At 38.5% G+C, this 14,747-nt stretch overlaps 1 protein-coding gene across 5 annotated transcripts in view; it reads right to left on the minus strand.

Annotated features, from left to right (window-relative positions):
* The window catches only part of mtor (mechanistic target of rapamycin kinase), a 237,425-nt gene that overhangs the window by 68,630 nt on the left and 154,048 nt on the right, over positions 1 to 14,747 (minus strand). For all 5 annotated transcript variants that reach the window (XM_052039584.1, XM_052039580.1, XM_052039582.1 and 2 more), the window contains one exon: positions 12,221 to 12,360. In XM_052039584.1, coding sequence (XP_051895544.1) covers positions 12,221 to 12,360 — 140 coding nt within the window. The remainder of the gene's footprint in view (positions 1 to 12,220; positions 12,361 to 14,747) is intronic.

The following is a 14,747-nucleotide window of genomic DNA, read 5'->3' on the forward strand; positions in this document are numbered from 1 at the left end:
TGAAAGGTTAAGTAGAAAACTAGCGCCGAGGCCTATCTGTGATGGCATAAAGTATAAATTAAACTTGCCACTACTTTAGATTTGGCACCACTTCTGATTATTTCCAGGAGAATAACTTTTTCTTTTGCAAACAGATGGCTGCTGTCTGAGACCAGTGCCTCAGAGAACTGTGCAAATCTTTAGCGACAGTAAAAATAAACAGCAATCATTTTAATTTTACATATCAAAGGGAATCAAGCACAAGAGGCTTTGTAACCTTGTGACCACCAACACCTGTGACACATTTTATCACCGTATGTAAGCATCGTAGTAGTTTGGTAACATTTTCTGATGCAAAAAGTTGATCAGATTAAATATAGATCTTTACAGAACACATAAAATATAGATAACTGGACGACTTCATTTAATGTTTACAAAAGAAAACACATTATTCCAATACTGTATCTGTCTGGATTAAATGAAATGCATTGACAACTTTACTTGGACTTGGAAATTCACGTTAGAATGTGCGGTGCCAATTGAATAACCCAAGTTCAATTACTGAAGGTACACTGTGGCACCAGCATAATACAGCCATTCCAAATGACAGATGGCCTGCTGCCTGCCATACTTAAGACGGCATTGTTAGCCTCGACAGCATATCAGAATTGATCATAGATAGAAATGGCAGTAAGGTGTAGAAAATTCAAATTACAAAAAAAAAATTCACCAGGGTAATTGTGAATTTCAGAGTTCCTCCTATTAAAATCAATAGCATCTAAGGAAGCAAAGGTAGGAAAATGCAGATCAGCGATAAATCCATAGAATGTTGGGAGCAGGTTCAAGAGGGGACATTGCCTACTCCTGCTTCTATTTTCTAAATGTATCATTTTGACAAATAGTTAGTGAAAGTTAGATAACTAATTTTAGATAATTAGATAACTAACTAGTGTCATAGGAGACGAACATTTTTAAAGCCATGATGCCGATCAACTTATTTTTGATTATAACATGCACACATGCCATGCCCTGAGCAAAATTTACAAGCCTACACTCATTTTTGTTGTTTCTGCACATCCACTAGCTCCAGAAGGCATGTTTACCAATGTTGGGTTCACTCTTCTGTGAAATGAGAGCATGTCAGTCAACTCTACAGACAACATAATCAATGACCTTTAATGAGGCTCATTGACATGAGTTCCAGCAGGTGCCAAGGCATTCACTTAATGAAACTGATGTAATGTTTTTCACACATGGCAATCATAAAAGAAATGGTTCTGAGAGCTGGAAACAGACCAAGGCAAGGCAATTCATAGAGGATCACAAGATTACTTGTGCGGGGAAAAGGGGGAAATGAATGAGACAAGTTTCAGTGCTGATTGGAATCACACCAGACAATCCAATGTAAATATTTTACCCATTGCATTTGAGCATTATACGGTACATTGGAATATGTCACACAAATTTCTGACTTCAAGACATTAAAATCTAAATGATATAAAGTGCCAGCAGGAAAAAAAATAATAGACGAATTTGGCAAAGAATGTGGCAGAAAACTACATTTCCCAAATCAATTTCCTACTCCATAAAAAACATTTCAGTTCATGTACATTGCAATTTTAACTTCAACTTTGAAATAAAATAAATCACAATTACACAAAAAAAAATCACAGTATGTCAAAAACTAAAGCAAGTGGCTAATTAAGTTATTTGGATTTGGGGATTGCTGCTATTTATGGAAATGCATTGACAACTTGATTCACTTTTGCAAGTTGCTTATAAACGTACAAAGTGGCTATTGCATTCTATAAACAAGGCAAAGGTCTTTCACAACTTTGTAGGTTAACTCCATTCTTATAACAGGGAAGTCTAGTATTTTGAGGCTTGCATTTGGGATTCTGTTCACTTTTCACAAAACTCGAACAATGCTATAGCTGCCCACTCTAGAATCCTCTCTCAGTTCTCCACTTCCTCCACCAAGTTTCTAATCACCACTTGCCTCCTTTAAATTTAAAATAAAAATGAACTACAAATTTCAAATGATCAAAAAGTCACAGCAATCCTTCACACAAAGTGCTTACAATTATGGTGCTGATTATAATTCCTCCCTTTGAATCCAAAGAATGTTGTTTGTTGAAGGGTAAGGTAACATATAGGACAGAGCTATAGTAAGCAAAGACACCTCTACCATGCTATTATTTGCTAAAGAAAAACTTACCACAAATTACTGCCTACATGCAAGGCTTTTAACTTATTGTGCAGTATATTTCATAAATTTTACAAGAATATTCAATGTCAGTTAGCTGTTTTTATTATGTGCTATTTCTCAACTAATTTGCTTACTGCCTCTGTGCTGAATTTTTGAATTTTCATTAATTTTCCACTATTCGTAAAATGGTAGAACAGGCTGCATTTGTATCGTCTATAGAAATGTTCTACTTTTCAAAGAAGGTTCAGTAGAACATTCAAAGTAGGTAACATGCTATATATTTTTTTCCTGAGAAATATGGCCCTTATGTAAGTTACTTTTATGCAAAGTAATAACTTGTTTTACATTTAAATAGGCTTTTAAAAAATTTTCTCAAGGATGCATAATAACTTCAGGGAACTGTGGTTCTGAGAAACAATTATCAGAGAAGCAGATTTAATTGGGGAAGATTGCAGAGCTGAACATCAGTTAGTACTTACTCTCTTCTCTGAACTTTTACATCAATTATTGTTTTCCAAAATAAATTGTATTAACTCCTTCGTATTAATTTTCAATTTATTTTAGAATAATTTATGTTAATGATCATTTTTTCTCCTGTGTTAAAGCAAAGGAATTAAAATGCCATTCTACTTTAAATAAAACACACTCATTTCACTCTCCTACCTTTCTCAATTGACAACTTCACTTAAAAGACTAAGAGTTCTGGACACTAAGGAAATTAAAGGATACTGCAGGAAAACAGGATTGGTGTAAAATTTCAGTCACAATCTCATAGAATGGCTGAGCTGGTTCAATGGCTTATTCCTATTTCTGTTCCTTTAGCATTATTAATAACTGAATACTTGTTACAAAGCTGCAAACTCAATTGTGTGTTGGGATGATAGTTTTAAATTGGCCGTCAGCTCCGGTCCTGCAATTTACACTGCCATCTGAATGCTTCAATGTGAATTTATTCCAACAAATGGAAGATGAAAGTTGTAGAAAATAAATTGGCCACCTTCTAATTCTGTAAATGGAGCTCTGAAATGTAAAAATAGGCTTCTGTGAAATGCTATTCGAAGTAGTTGCACATTTTAAGTTATGGAGTGATAATTTTATTCTGACAGTTTTGAACTGCCAGCAAACAGACACTCAATAAAAGGGATACAGTCTCTCTAAAGGTACTCAGTTACGCTGTTTATTCATCAAGAATCGACTACAGTGGAACCATTTGAAATAACTAAAGTCCAATTTTGACATTCAAAAGATATTACTGAACAGGCCATAAATCAAAGCAGTTATTTACATAACACAATCCCCTTTTGTGTAGGTTTACATTTGATATAATTCATTGCTAAATGAAACCTCCTCAAAATATAATTCATTTTCTTCAGGGACATTTTAATCTTACTGTGTTAGTATTCCCCCCCCTAAAGATAATCACACTCATAAGACATTTCCTATCACTAGCAAGATGTAGTTACATTATTTATTGCCTGACTAGATCGAGTTTGCTAGTTCCCCTGAATATTGTACGCGTTTCAAGCTGAACACGATCTAATGTTGAAATTTCAAAGAGAGTTTTTTCCATCCCTCAATCCCATGGTTACGGGCTATCATATTCATTGTCTATTCTTTTCAGAGTCCCTAAAATAATTTTATTTGTGTTGCAAATAATTAAAAATGTCATCACAAGGTTTTGAAAAACAAGTCAATTACAGTTGTACACAGTGTTAGACAATAATGGAACACAATATTTTTGGAAGGTCCAATGTTAAATACTTAGCTTTTAGTGCTGAATAATCTCATCATGCTCTGCACCTTCACCCGTCCTCCAACTGCTGTTTCTCATCCATTCTTGATTTCCTCAGCCCATTTTCTTCAACTATGCACCCTTTGCTAAACTGATTCTGTGCATATTTAGCAACAAGCATAACCAAAGAATAGATTTTTTTGTTGGTAGAAGAGAAAGGAGCCTGCTGGGGGAATTGGTGGGGGATTGTGGAGGGAGAGAGGCAGAGAGCCAGGGAGATGGCCCAGGTATCTGTAACTGAGATGGACTGATGTGAACTGGAGCATGTTTCACACTGAGATGTTCAGACAAGTCCTGGTGCTGCTCCAAACCAGTGACTGGAGAGCAGGCAGTCACTGAAATCCAAGCACCAGCTTTCAAGGGAGTTAAATCTGCACGACTGCTTTGAGCCCTGGTGAGGTCAAGCACTTGTTGCATCTCCTGCAAACTGTATCTCCCTCTCTCCTACCTCCCCACCCTACTGCTAACTCCCTCCCCTCCCTCTCCATCTTCCCCCACCTTCTCTTAACTCCTTCTCTCATCTCTATCCCCTTAATTTGACCTTCGTCTCTCCTTCTTACTAAGGACTCACTCTTGCTCTCCAGTAGATCCCAAGCTAAGGGCAACCTACAGCAAGTACTATGGACCACTTCATTTTTGCAAAGTGAAATAATTATTTCCCATTAATACGTGCAATGAATGTATTAATTTACATTTGCAGTTAACCAACAGTCCTAATTATTTTTGTAATGAAAATTATTGTACATATGGAGTATCCTAAAAGGCAAACCAAGTTTCTCAAGTTAACTTACAAATCATTTTGTTCATTCATGTAGTTGGTGGAACAACAATACTCGGACCATGCTATTGATTAATGATGAAGCAGCACAATTAATCTCTCTGTACAAAACCACTGATTCTTCAGTGGTATATTGTCCCTTTTGTGTTCCAGTGAGCCAACGTGTGCTAGCTGTTCAACAATGGAGGTCCTTGTAGCCCAACCCAATCTTTTCTTTACCATTCTTCACATGGGTTTGTTTCATGCAGAGACCGATGAAAAACAATCCAGAGTTCCTCTCATGAACACCCCTGTTGAAGCACTGTGTCATTACCCCGAGGGGAGATCCATAGAACAAATTGGGGATATTTCTGGGCTGTACAGAGATAATGAATTTTGCCTCCAAGGCATCAAGGAAACCTTTTTATCCTTGGGGGAGGCAAGCAGAATTTATCCAGTGTGATATTTCACACAAATGATACATTGAATGAAAGAGTGCTGTTTTTGTTGAGCCAAATCCATAAAGCATCCTGTGTTTCTCAGGCATTCAACTTGGAACCTATCCATTGGAAACACAGGACACAAGACCCCCCAAGTTAGTTATTATTCAGAAGGTATTGGGTATCTGAGAGTTTGGGGCAGAATCTTTGCAGTGTGTGTAACACAAGTCTAATGAGCATTTTAACCAGGTCTTAAAAAGTGTGATAATAAAATCCTGAAAGCACATTGTTCCCATGCTTCAAGTAAACTGTCTCTGCACAATAGCATAACTACATATATTATAAAAATCAATTACACACTTAATAGGAGTGCACAGCATGAAGAAAAGATGTCCATTTAAACATAAAGAAACCAGGAAGATTTTTTTTAGATGATTTCCCGTGCTGAGGCCGATCATGTGTCAGTAATATGTGAACAGTGGTAGTTATCCAAGCTAAAACTATTTTTCTTTCATTGAATAATCATACCAAAGAATGTCAAATTCCACTGATGCAACAGAGCATCGAAGTGTGAATAACTAACCTTCTGCCAAGAAGATTTGACAAAATGATGAACACTTCTGGTGTTTATGTTCAACCAAACACGTGCTAATTAGACTCGTGTTACACACCGCGAAGACCCTGCCTTAAACTCTCAGGTACCCATCATCCTCTGCATCAAAATACAAAGAGCTACTTCTTAGCAAATACTTGCTGGCATTCCTCTCAAATCAAGATCAGATTGCACCATGGTTTAGCACTGTCCTTTCATCTCTGGGATCTGGATTTAAATTCAGCCCAAGCTGACAGGAGGAAAGTTTTTTTTTAGTCTGGGGTTCCAAGGCTTCGTCACTCTTGGGCAGTATAGAGCCGCCTGCAGCTGAGCTGAATTTTCAGTGTCACTCAAATGATGGAACTAGAATTATTTCAGATTGTTCAGTAGGGAATGCTATCTTCAGGCAGGATGCAAATGCAAAGATGCATCTTTGCCTCCAACTGTGCTAAACTTAATCTGGAAATGATGTCAACACCGAATAACAAGGGACAGAGAATGAGACCATTTGTAAGTACAGGCTTACGACCTCTCAGAGTTGAACCGTTATTGCCAGGAAATGCTAGCTGGCTCTACAGACGCTGTCTGATCTGCTGAGTGTTTAAAACCATTGTTTTTATATTAAATTTTCAGCAGCTGCAGTTTGTTGTCTGTCAACCACCTTGCAATAATCTGTCAACCACCTTGCAATAAGAACATAAGAAAATCTGACACATTCACCTTATGACTCCCAAACATGATACAAATTTGGCTAATGTAATAGCTTGAAACCCATGGGCCAGATAATGCTTATTCCAGTTCACCGACCTCACTATTCCCATGATTGCATTTATTTTTGATGATCCCAGAAGTCCATTTGAGTTCCAGACCTGAAATGTTGGACTCTGTTTCTCTCTTCACAGATGCTGCCTGATTAGCTGAGTATTTAAAGCAATTTGTGTTTTTACTTTAATTATTGTAATATCTGGCCCCTTTCCAGATCTTAACTGTAGGAGTGTGTTTGTGGAGTGATTCTTGCTTGCTTGTCTACAGAATTAGAGAAATATTTTCCAGAGCACTGCACTTTGTAGAGGTGTTATGATGGAAATGCACAAGGAGCTAATTAAGTGGTGACATGTCAGATTATATAAACTGAAAACACTGCTGTTTTAGAGTTGTGATAGACTAGCTATTTTGCACAACCCATAATCACAAAGAACTATCCTTTTTTTGCTTTTGGCTCTGAAAGGAGGAGACCAGTTACAGCCGTGAATGATCCTGCAATGTTTTCAATGTCTCTGATGGTCACAAACACTTAAAAGCAGTTTAGTGTTTAGTGATGAGCGTTTGTCAGCTCTTGGACTGTATTCATTGGAGTACAGAAGGATGAGAGGGGACCTCATAGAAACATTTAGAATGTTGAAAGGACTGGACAGAGTAGGTGTGGTTAAGCTGTTTCCCCTGGTGGGTGAGTCCAGGACCAGAGGGCACAATCTTAGAATTAGAGGGTACCGGTTTAAAACAGAAATGAGGAGAAATTTCTTTAGCCAGAGGGTAGTGAAATTATGGAATTCTTTGCCACCTACAGCTGTGGAGGCCCAATCTTTGGGTGCATTTAAGGAGGAGATTGATAGGTATCTAATTAGTCAAGGTATCAAGGGATATGGGGATAAGGCTGGAAATTGGGGCTAGATAGGAACAGTATTAGTTCAGCTCATGGAGCAGACTCGATGGCCCAAATGGCCTACTTCTGCTCCTTTGTCTTGTGATCTTGTTAAAAGGATTTAAAGAATTAAAACAAAAAAAAATGCATTCACACTCAAACATCTATGAAATTAAGGAGAAAAAAAAACTACCTACCTGCACCCATCTTCACAATCAAAATTGGTAATTCCCTCCAAATGAACGGGGTCATGCTACACAAACCAGACATACCTGGTGTAACGTCAAGGGGACGGAGATGAAGTACAACTGGCTCTTCAACTCCATCTGTTTGCACTCTGTCCCCTAAACTCATCCAGCAGCAGACCGGGAGGTCACAAGTGCTGCTGTCTAGCCTCCAGTTCATTCCTGCCTTCCACAATACAATGGCTGGTGTGAAAACCCAGAATGCATTGACCCACATACTGCAGTGGGCTGGCAGCTCTCTCTGGAATCGACTGCTGAAGAGCAGCATGATCCATCAGTCTCAGCTTTGAGTATTCCAACTGAACTTGGCAGAACAGCTTCTTGGGTGCCCCATGTTTCCCCTTATTTTGCTTTTTGACACTAGCACTGGTTTTAGGATTTAAAGAAATAATTTCTATCTACCCTTTAATCTTTTTAAAATTACCATTAGATAATTATTTAATTGAAAGATTCAAGGGAATTCACCAAGTTTAAAGATTTAACACTATTACTCTAGGTACCATTCTGCTAAATCTGCACTGAAGCCCCTCCCAAAGTATCCTTCCTGAGAGGCAGAATACTCCAGATAGGAGTATTCGGCCTCTTGGATTATTTTTTTTGTAGCTGTCCACGGACTCCAAGTGATTTCTTTGATTGGATCCCAAAATCTCTGTTCATAGCTCAGCCCAGGTTCGATCAATTTACAGAATATTTTTCTTTGGTTCAAAGAATTCATGTTTACCCATAATGAACTCCATCTGCCAAATTTTACTTAATGAATCTATCAATGACTCTTTGTAACTTTCTGCTTCCATCTACACCATTTACTGTGCCAGTGTTGTCGTCAAACCTGCGGCTTGTTATTCTATTGAAAGGTCAACCTGAAACATTAGCTCTGTTTTTCCTCTCTGCAAACAGTGCCTGACTCGCAGTGTGCCTCCAACGTTTTGTGCTTTATTTAATGTACTGCTCTATATTCCTTCATCCAAACCATTTTCAAATATAGTGAAAGGCTTGTGGCCAACTAAAAACCCCCGCGGGATATCACTAGTTGCAGATTGCCAGTTTAAGAACATGCTCGTTTTTCGTAACCTCTTGTCACTGGGCTTCAGACCAAATCCCTTTGTAAGCCAACGGTTGCTTTCAATTCTACAGTATGTTCTCTCATTTTGTTGAAAGCTCACATAAATAACAAAATCCTCCAAGAAAATAAAAATAAAACTGCAGATGCTGGAAATACGAAATAAACACAAAAAAAATGCTGGAAACACTCAGCAGGTTGGGCAGTGTCTGTGGAAAGAGACACAGAGTTAATGTTTCAAGATGAAGATACTTCATCAGAAGGCAAAGGTCTTTGATGTGAAATGTTAACTGTGTCTCTTTCCACAGATACTACCTGACCTGCTGAGTGTTTCCAGCATTTTTTGTTTTTATTACAGAAATCTTGTTACCTGCCTTGTTTGCAACAATCTCAGATTTCAACCAGGTTTGTTGTTGTTCTTAATGTTACAGGGGACAGACATAGTGACAAAGGCAATATTAAGGATTTAGCAATTCAATAAGTAAATAAATTATCTAGTCTTATGGAACTAAATAGAAATGGATCCCAGAGGGGAAAAAAATGGAGGCTCGGATCATGTAAACTGGTTTATTATTATTGTCACATGTTCCTTTGTTTCATTCCTCTTTAGATACAGGGATAGTGGCAGAGAACTTGAAGATCGATAAAAAGGAGAAAGTCTAGTCTAAAGCCATTCAGAAACATGAGGAAATGAAAAATCGAAAAGGTTTTGGAAACCCAAAAGGTGGAAAAGAAGCTCCAGGATTTGACAATTCTACTCAAGGGTCGGTTAGGGAGAAGGTGAAGAAATGGAGTTGGATAACCCATTAAATTACAACAAGGGAAATGTGAACCTCATTTTGTTTTAAGTGGGATTAAAAAGAAATATAGCAAAGTAATGTTAAAAAAATCCTATTATATTATTACAATTAGTTTGAAACAAATCCAGTCTAATTAAAATAAATTGAAACAAAGCTTAAAAAAAGACATAAAACCATCTCTGAAGAGCTTACTGTTTGTTTAACAGTAACCATGGATAGCATTTATATTCCTAGCCATTGTCCAAATTCTAAACAGCTGCAAATGGCAAATCTTCAGCATATGTTTCATTGCTTAGCAACATATAGAAATATCTCTAAGTAAAAGCAACAACATTCTGCTGACACAGACTTTTTAAACTGATGTTAACCGTAACATCAGAAACTTACATTTTAAGTTCTGAAATACCTGCTGAGTAGTTCTACAATGTTTGCAAACAATGTTTGCGAACTTTATGTTCGGCTGTGAGAAACAAATTTTGCTCAGTCACAATTTCAAAGTATTTCAAAACTCACAGGTTTGTTTTCTTAAGAGCTCTATTTTTGGGAGTCCAAACTGGATAGCTACACTTCTGAAAACAAATTTCATGTTCCAGTTCAGAAAGTCAAATTATTCTATGTATGGGAACAGATGGGGCTGAATAGAAGGTCAACAGGGAGTGTCACTGCTTCACCTCTGACCCATAAAAATTCACAGATCCACAGAATGCACAGGATGGTTAGATTTAAGGTAGTTTTGATCTCAAAGAGAAATCAAAAATCTATAGAACATACTTTGTACTTAAAACATTAAGATAAAAGCGTCAAAAAATATTTAGAACATTTTGACACTGAATAATCTGTAGAGTACCCAAAAAACATCCAAGATGTCTGTTTATTCACAGATAAGATTGTGTTTTTGCACCAGTTGAATTTTTTTTGCTTAAACGTTGTAAGTTCATGCATTTTTGTGACATGAACAGAAATTTAATTATAATTAAGAAGCCTGATGAAGGGTAGTCAATCGGAAACATTAACTCGACTTCTCTTTACAAAGACAACGCCTTTTCCAGCACTTTCTGCTTTTATTTCAGATTTGCAGCATCTGCAGTTTTTGATTTTCATGCAGTCTGGGTTCTTTCCCTCTGTAAATGATAACATTTCATGCCTATTGTGTTGGATTTTCAATGTTACTCAACATTAAGCTTGCTTTGCTCACTTGTCAATTCCTCTTCTAATTGACATACATGAAGTCTAAAAGCATCCCCCTGCATTGTAATCTCTTACTAGCATTTACCACGTCTGGTGGAAAGGTCCATTGCAGACACAGTTCCAAGCCTGAGCTATGTTGCTCTCCACCTAACCATGGGACTGGCACAAAGATGAGGCAGAATACTCGTCCAGTCCAGGGAAAAGCACTTCTCGTACAACAGCATATTTATGAAAGAAACTTATTGTGAGGACAACCTTACGTGTAATATCCTACAACTTCACAGCACTGAAAACAAAATGCAAACACTACCATGTGCTGCTGCTGAAACAGTTTTCTTTGATAATAAGGGCTTAAGTGCTTCCTCAATCTTCCTATGAATTATAGTGCCCAAAGTCCATTTGCCTCTTGGCCCTCACTATCCTGCACTCAACACTGCCATCGCCATTATCACCACCCAACAAAATGTAACCTCACAAGAAATCTCTACGTCTGACACCTTACACCAACTGTACTGAAAGGCCTTGATATTTTCTTGTATCATGAATAATCAATGAAATGAAATTAAGTCACATGCAAATGGGTCGCACTGTAAAATATCCTGAAAACGCTTTGTTACAAAGATCCAAATGTTTTCAATAATTACTGACCATAAAACAAGTGTGCTTTGCAAATTCCTCACAGAAATATTTTAAGGCATATCTTAGATTTCAAAATACATTTTTAAAACAACTACAACATTTCAAGATCTATCTTGAGCATTTTCAACTCTTTATTTAATGCCTGGTAAATTGTTTAATTAATGACTGCACTGGTTCTTTCTGGTTTGTTATCTAAAGCGTCTTTTAATGTGATTAGCTGCACAGTGAATTTAAAGATATCATGTCTCCCAGACACCAGGGAAGTCCTTAAACCGTTGCTTCACACACCTGATGTTGGAAGCAGGGAAGTTCTTGCTACAGAAATTGTTAGATCTTTTAGGGCAGCGACTGTCATGGTCAGCGAAGAGCAGTGTGGCTTCACTGTTGATCTGGGTATCTGCTATTTAATACTTTGATGCAAAGATAGAATGAACATAGATTTGAACTACAGGGAGTTGATTCCAATGAAGATTAGCTACTGAGAGTTTATAGAAATTGACTGATACACTGAACGAAATATGGAGTTATCAACTGCTAACTCATCATTATCACCCTTTTCTAATTCAAAGGGGTTAACTAGAGATTGGAAATTGCAGGTTCACGAATGGAAGAGGCAAATTAAAGAAGCCTGAATTTTCCAAATGAGAATAACTTTATGTAATGTTTTCAAAATTATAATAGGAATTAGCAGAATGAATTTAGAAAAAGGAAGTCAGGTGGATTTTTTCTTTAAACAAAGCTTAACAATTTCCAGAAACAAGTTACAAGAAAGGGCTGTACATGTAGGTTTAAGAGGCAATAGATTGATGGGCCAATGAGTGAACTTCAAAAGACCATTGCACTTCTTACTCTCAGGAATTCTAATGTTGAAACTCACCATTCTCCGAGTGCCTCCAAGCAGCGCATCCGCCCAAGAACAAGCTCTGGATCATCCTTGTTCATGTCCATTTTCTTGTCATATGCAACCAAAGCATCTTCCCATTCATGCAGTTTCTCATACCACGTTGCCTGGATCTCCTAAAAAACATAACCCAAAAGTTACACTTTTTAATTTGACTGACAGTACACACGATTCTCCTTCAAATGTGTGTATTCACAAAATCCATTTTGCATTGCAACTTTGGTGTTTCTTTTGGAAGGCAAAATACAATGGGTATGACTATGACACAGCAGTCGAGTTACAGTAACCTGGAGGCCTGTGGGCTGAGAGTTCAAATCCAACCGTGGAAATCTAAATCTAGGTAATATTCTTTTCTAATGGAATGGAATTAGAAATGTATTTTACGCATTGTTTACATTTCTACAAATTCCCACTTCAAAGGAGATCATCTGAATGATTGAGGTATACCCTCTTACCAACAAAATCATGAATAAAATCAACAATAGAATTCTCATCCTTCCATCACGTTAAGTGTACAACAAACTCTTTCTCCAATGGAAACAATTTCAGTTCTGTGGTTGGTGGTGTTGCAGTTAAACTACAGGACTAGTAAACCAGAGACCTGGGTTCAAATCCCAACATAGCAGTGTGGAATATAAATGTACTAAATAATCCAAATTCTAAAACACATCTGGTTCATTAATAACCTGTAAATCCTACAGTTCATACAGTGCTGCCTATCTAGTCACAAACAGTGATTGAAAATTAAACAGCTAATTGGAGGACGAAGCTCCAAGAACATCTCCAACCAGAGCAATGGCAGGGCTCCATACGAGAAGGCTAGCGAAAGTACTGAAAAATTCATGGCCAAGTTCGGCAGGATGTGCCAAGTGCATGATCCATCCCAGTTTCCCCCTGAAATCCCACTATCACAAGATCCAGTCTTCCGGCAATCCAATTCACTCCACACAAGTGGTTGAGAGGGAATGTGCAGCAAAGGCTACGGGACCAGACAACATCCTGGCTGTAGTAGTGACAAAATGGCATCCAGAACTACCAATATTTACAGCTGAACTGCTCCACTTTCAACACTGGCGTTTATCTAACAATGCGGAAAATTACCCAAGTTACACTGCATTCACAAATAAATTGGACAAATCCAATCCTGTTATATACTGCAAGTCAATGCACTCTCAATCATTGATAGAGCAATGGATGGTGTTGTCAACAGTGCTTTGACCCACACTCACCACCCAACTTAACCATTCACATTAATACTCCAACAGCAGGATAGAAGATGTCATCTCCTGATACCCCAAAGCCTTTCCACCATCGGTGCAGCACAAATCAGTAATGTGATGGAATACTCTCTCCTTGCATAGATGAGTAACAGCTCAAACACTCAAGAAGCTGAAATCTGGAATGAAAATACACTCAGCAGGTCAAGCAACATCCGTGGAGGCAAATGGATGGTCGGTGTTTCGGGTTGAGACATCCAGCCAGGGTAGAGAGAGAGGCTGGAAGGTGATAAGTGGAACCAGATGAAGGAGGGATGATAGGCAGGTGGAACCAGACAGGGGAAGAGTAACAAATCTAAGTAACAGCAGAGAGGAGGGAATGTGAACAAAGGGAGAGAGAACCTGGGTGGACCTGCAGGGCTGGGAAAGGAACTTGAAGTATAGGTTATCTAAATTTGGAAAATTCAATGATCATACCATTGGGTTCCAAGGTACCCAAGTGGAATACGAGGTGTTGCTCCTCTAGTTTGCATTTGGCCTCATCCTGGCAGTGGAGAAGGCCGATGACAGACAGGTCAGGGTGGGAATGGGAAGGGGGGTTGAAATGACATGCAATCGGAGGTTCAAGGTGGCTGTTGCAGACAGAGTGCAGGTGCTCTGCAAAATGGTTGCCTCGTCTATGCTTGGCCTCAGTGATGTAGAGGAGGCCACATCCAGAGCACTGAATGCAATAGACTAGGTTGGAGGAACTGCACGTGAATCCCTGCCTCTCCTGGAAGGTGGGAGGAGGTGTAGTTGAGGTAGCTGTGGGAATCAAGGCAGAGTACAAGGTGAATGGCAAGATCCTGGGCAGTGTGGAGGAGCAGAGGGATCTGGGGGTTCATATCCACAGATCACTGAAAGTTGCCTCACAGGTGGATAGAGTAGTTAAGAAAGCTTATGGGATGTTAGCTTTCATAAGTCGTGGGATCAAGTTTAAGAGCTGCGAAGGGTGCAGAGGAGATTTACCAGGATACTGCCTGGATTAGAGAGTATGGATTACAAAGAGAGACCAAAGGAGCTAGGGCTTTACTCTTTGGAGAGGAGGAGAATGAGGGGAGACATGATAGAGGTATACAAGATATTAAGAGGAATAGATAGAGTGGACAGCCAGCACCTCTTTCCCAGGGCACCAATGCTCAATACAAGAGGGCATGGCTTTAAGGTAATGGTTAGGAAGTTCAAGGGAGATGTCAGAGGGAGGTTTTTCACCCAGAGAGTGGTTGGTGCATTGGAATGCGCTGCCT

The sequence above is a fragment of the Pristis pectinata genome, chromosome 26 (genome assembly GCF_009764475.1).
Source record: "Pristis pectinata isolate sPriPec2 chromosome 26, sPriPec2.1.pri, whole genome shotgun sequence".
Classification (NCBI taxonomy): Eukaryota; Metazoa; Chordata; class Chondrichthyes; order Rhinopristiformes; family Pristidae; genus Pristis; species Pristis pectinata.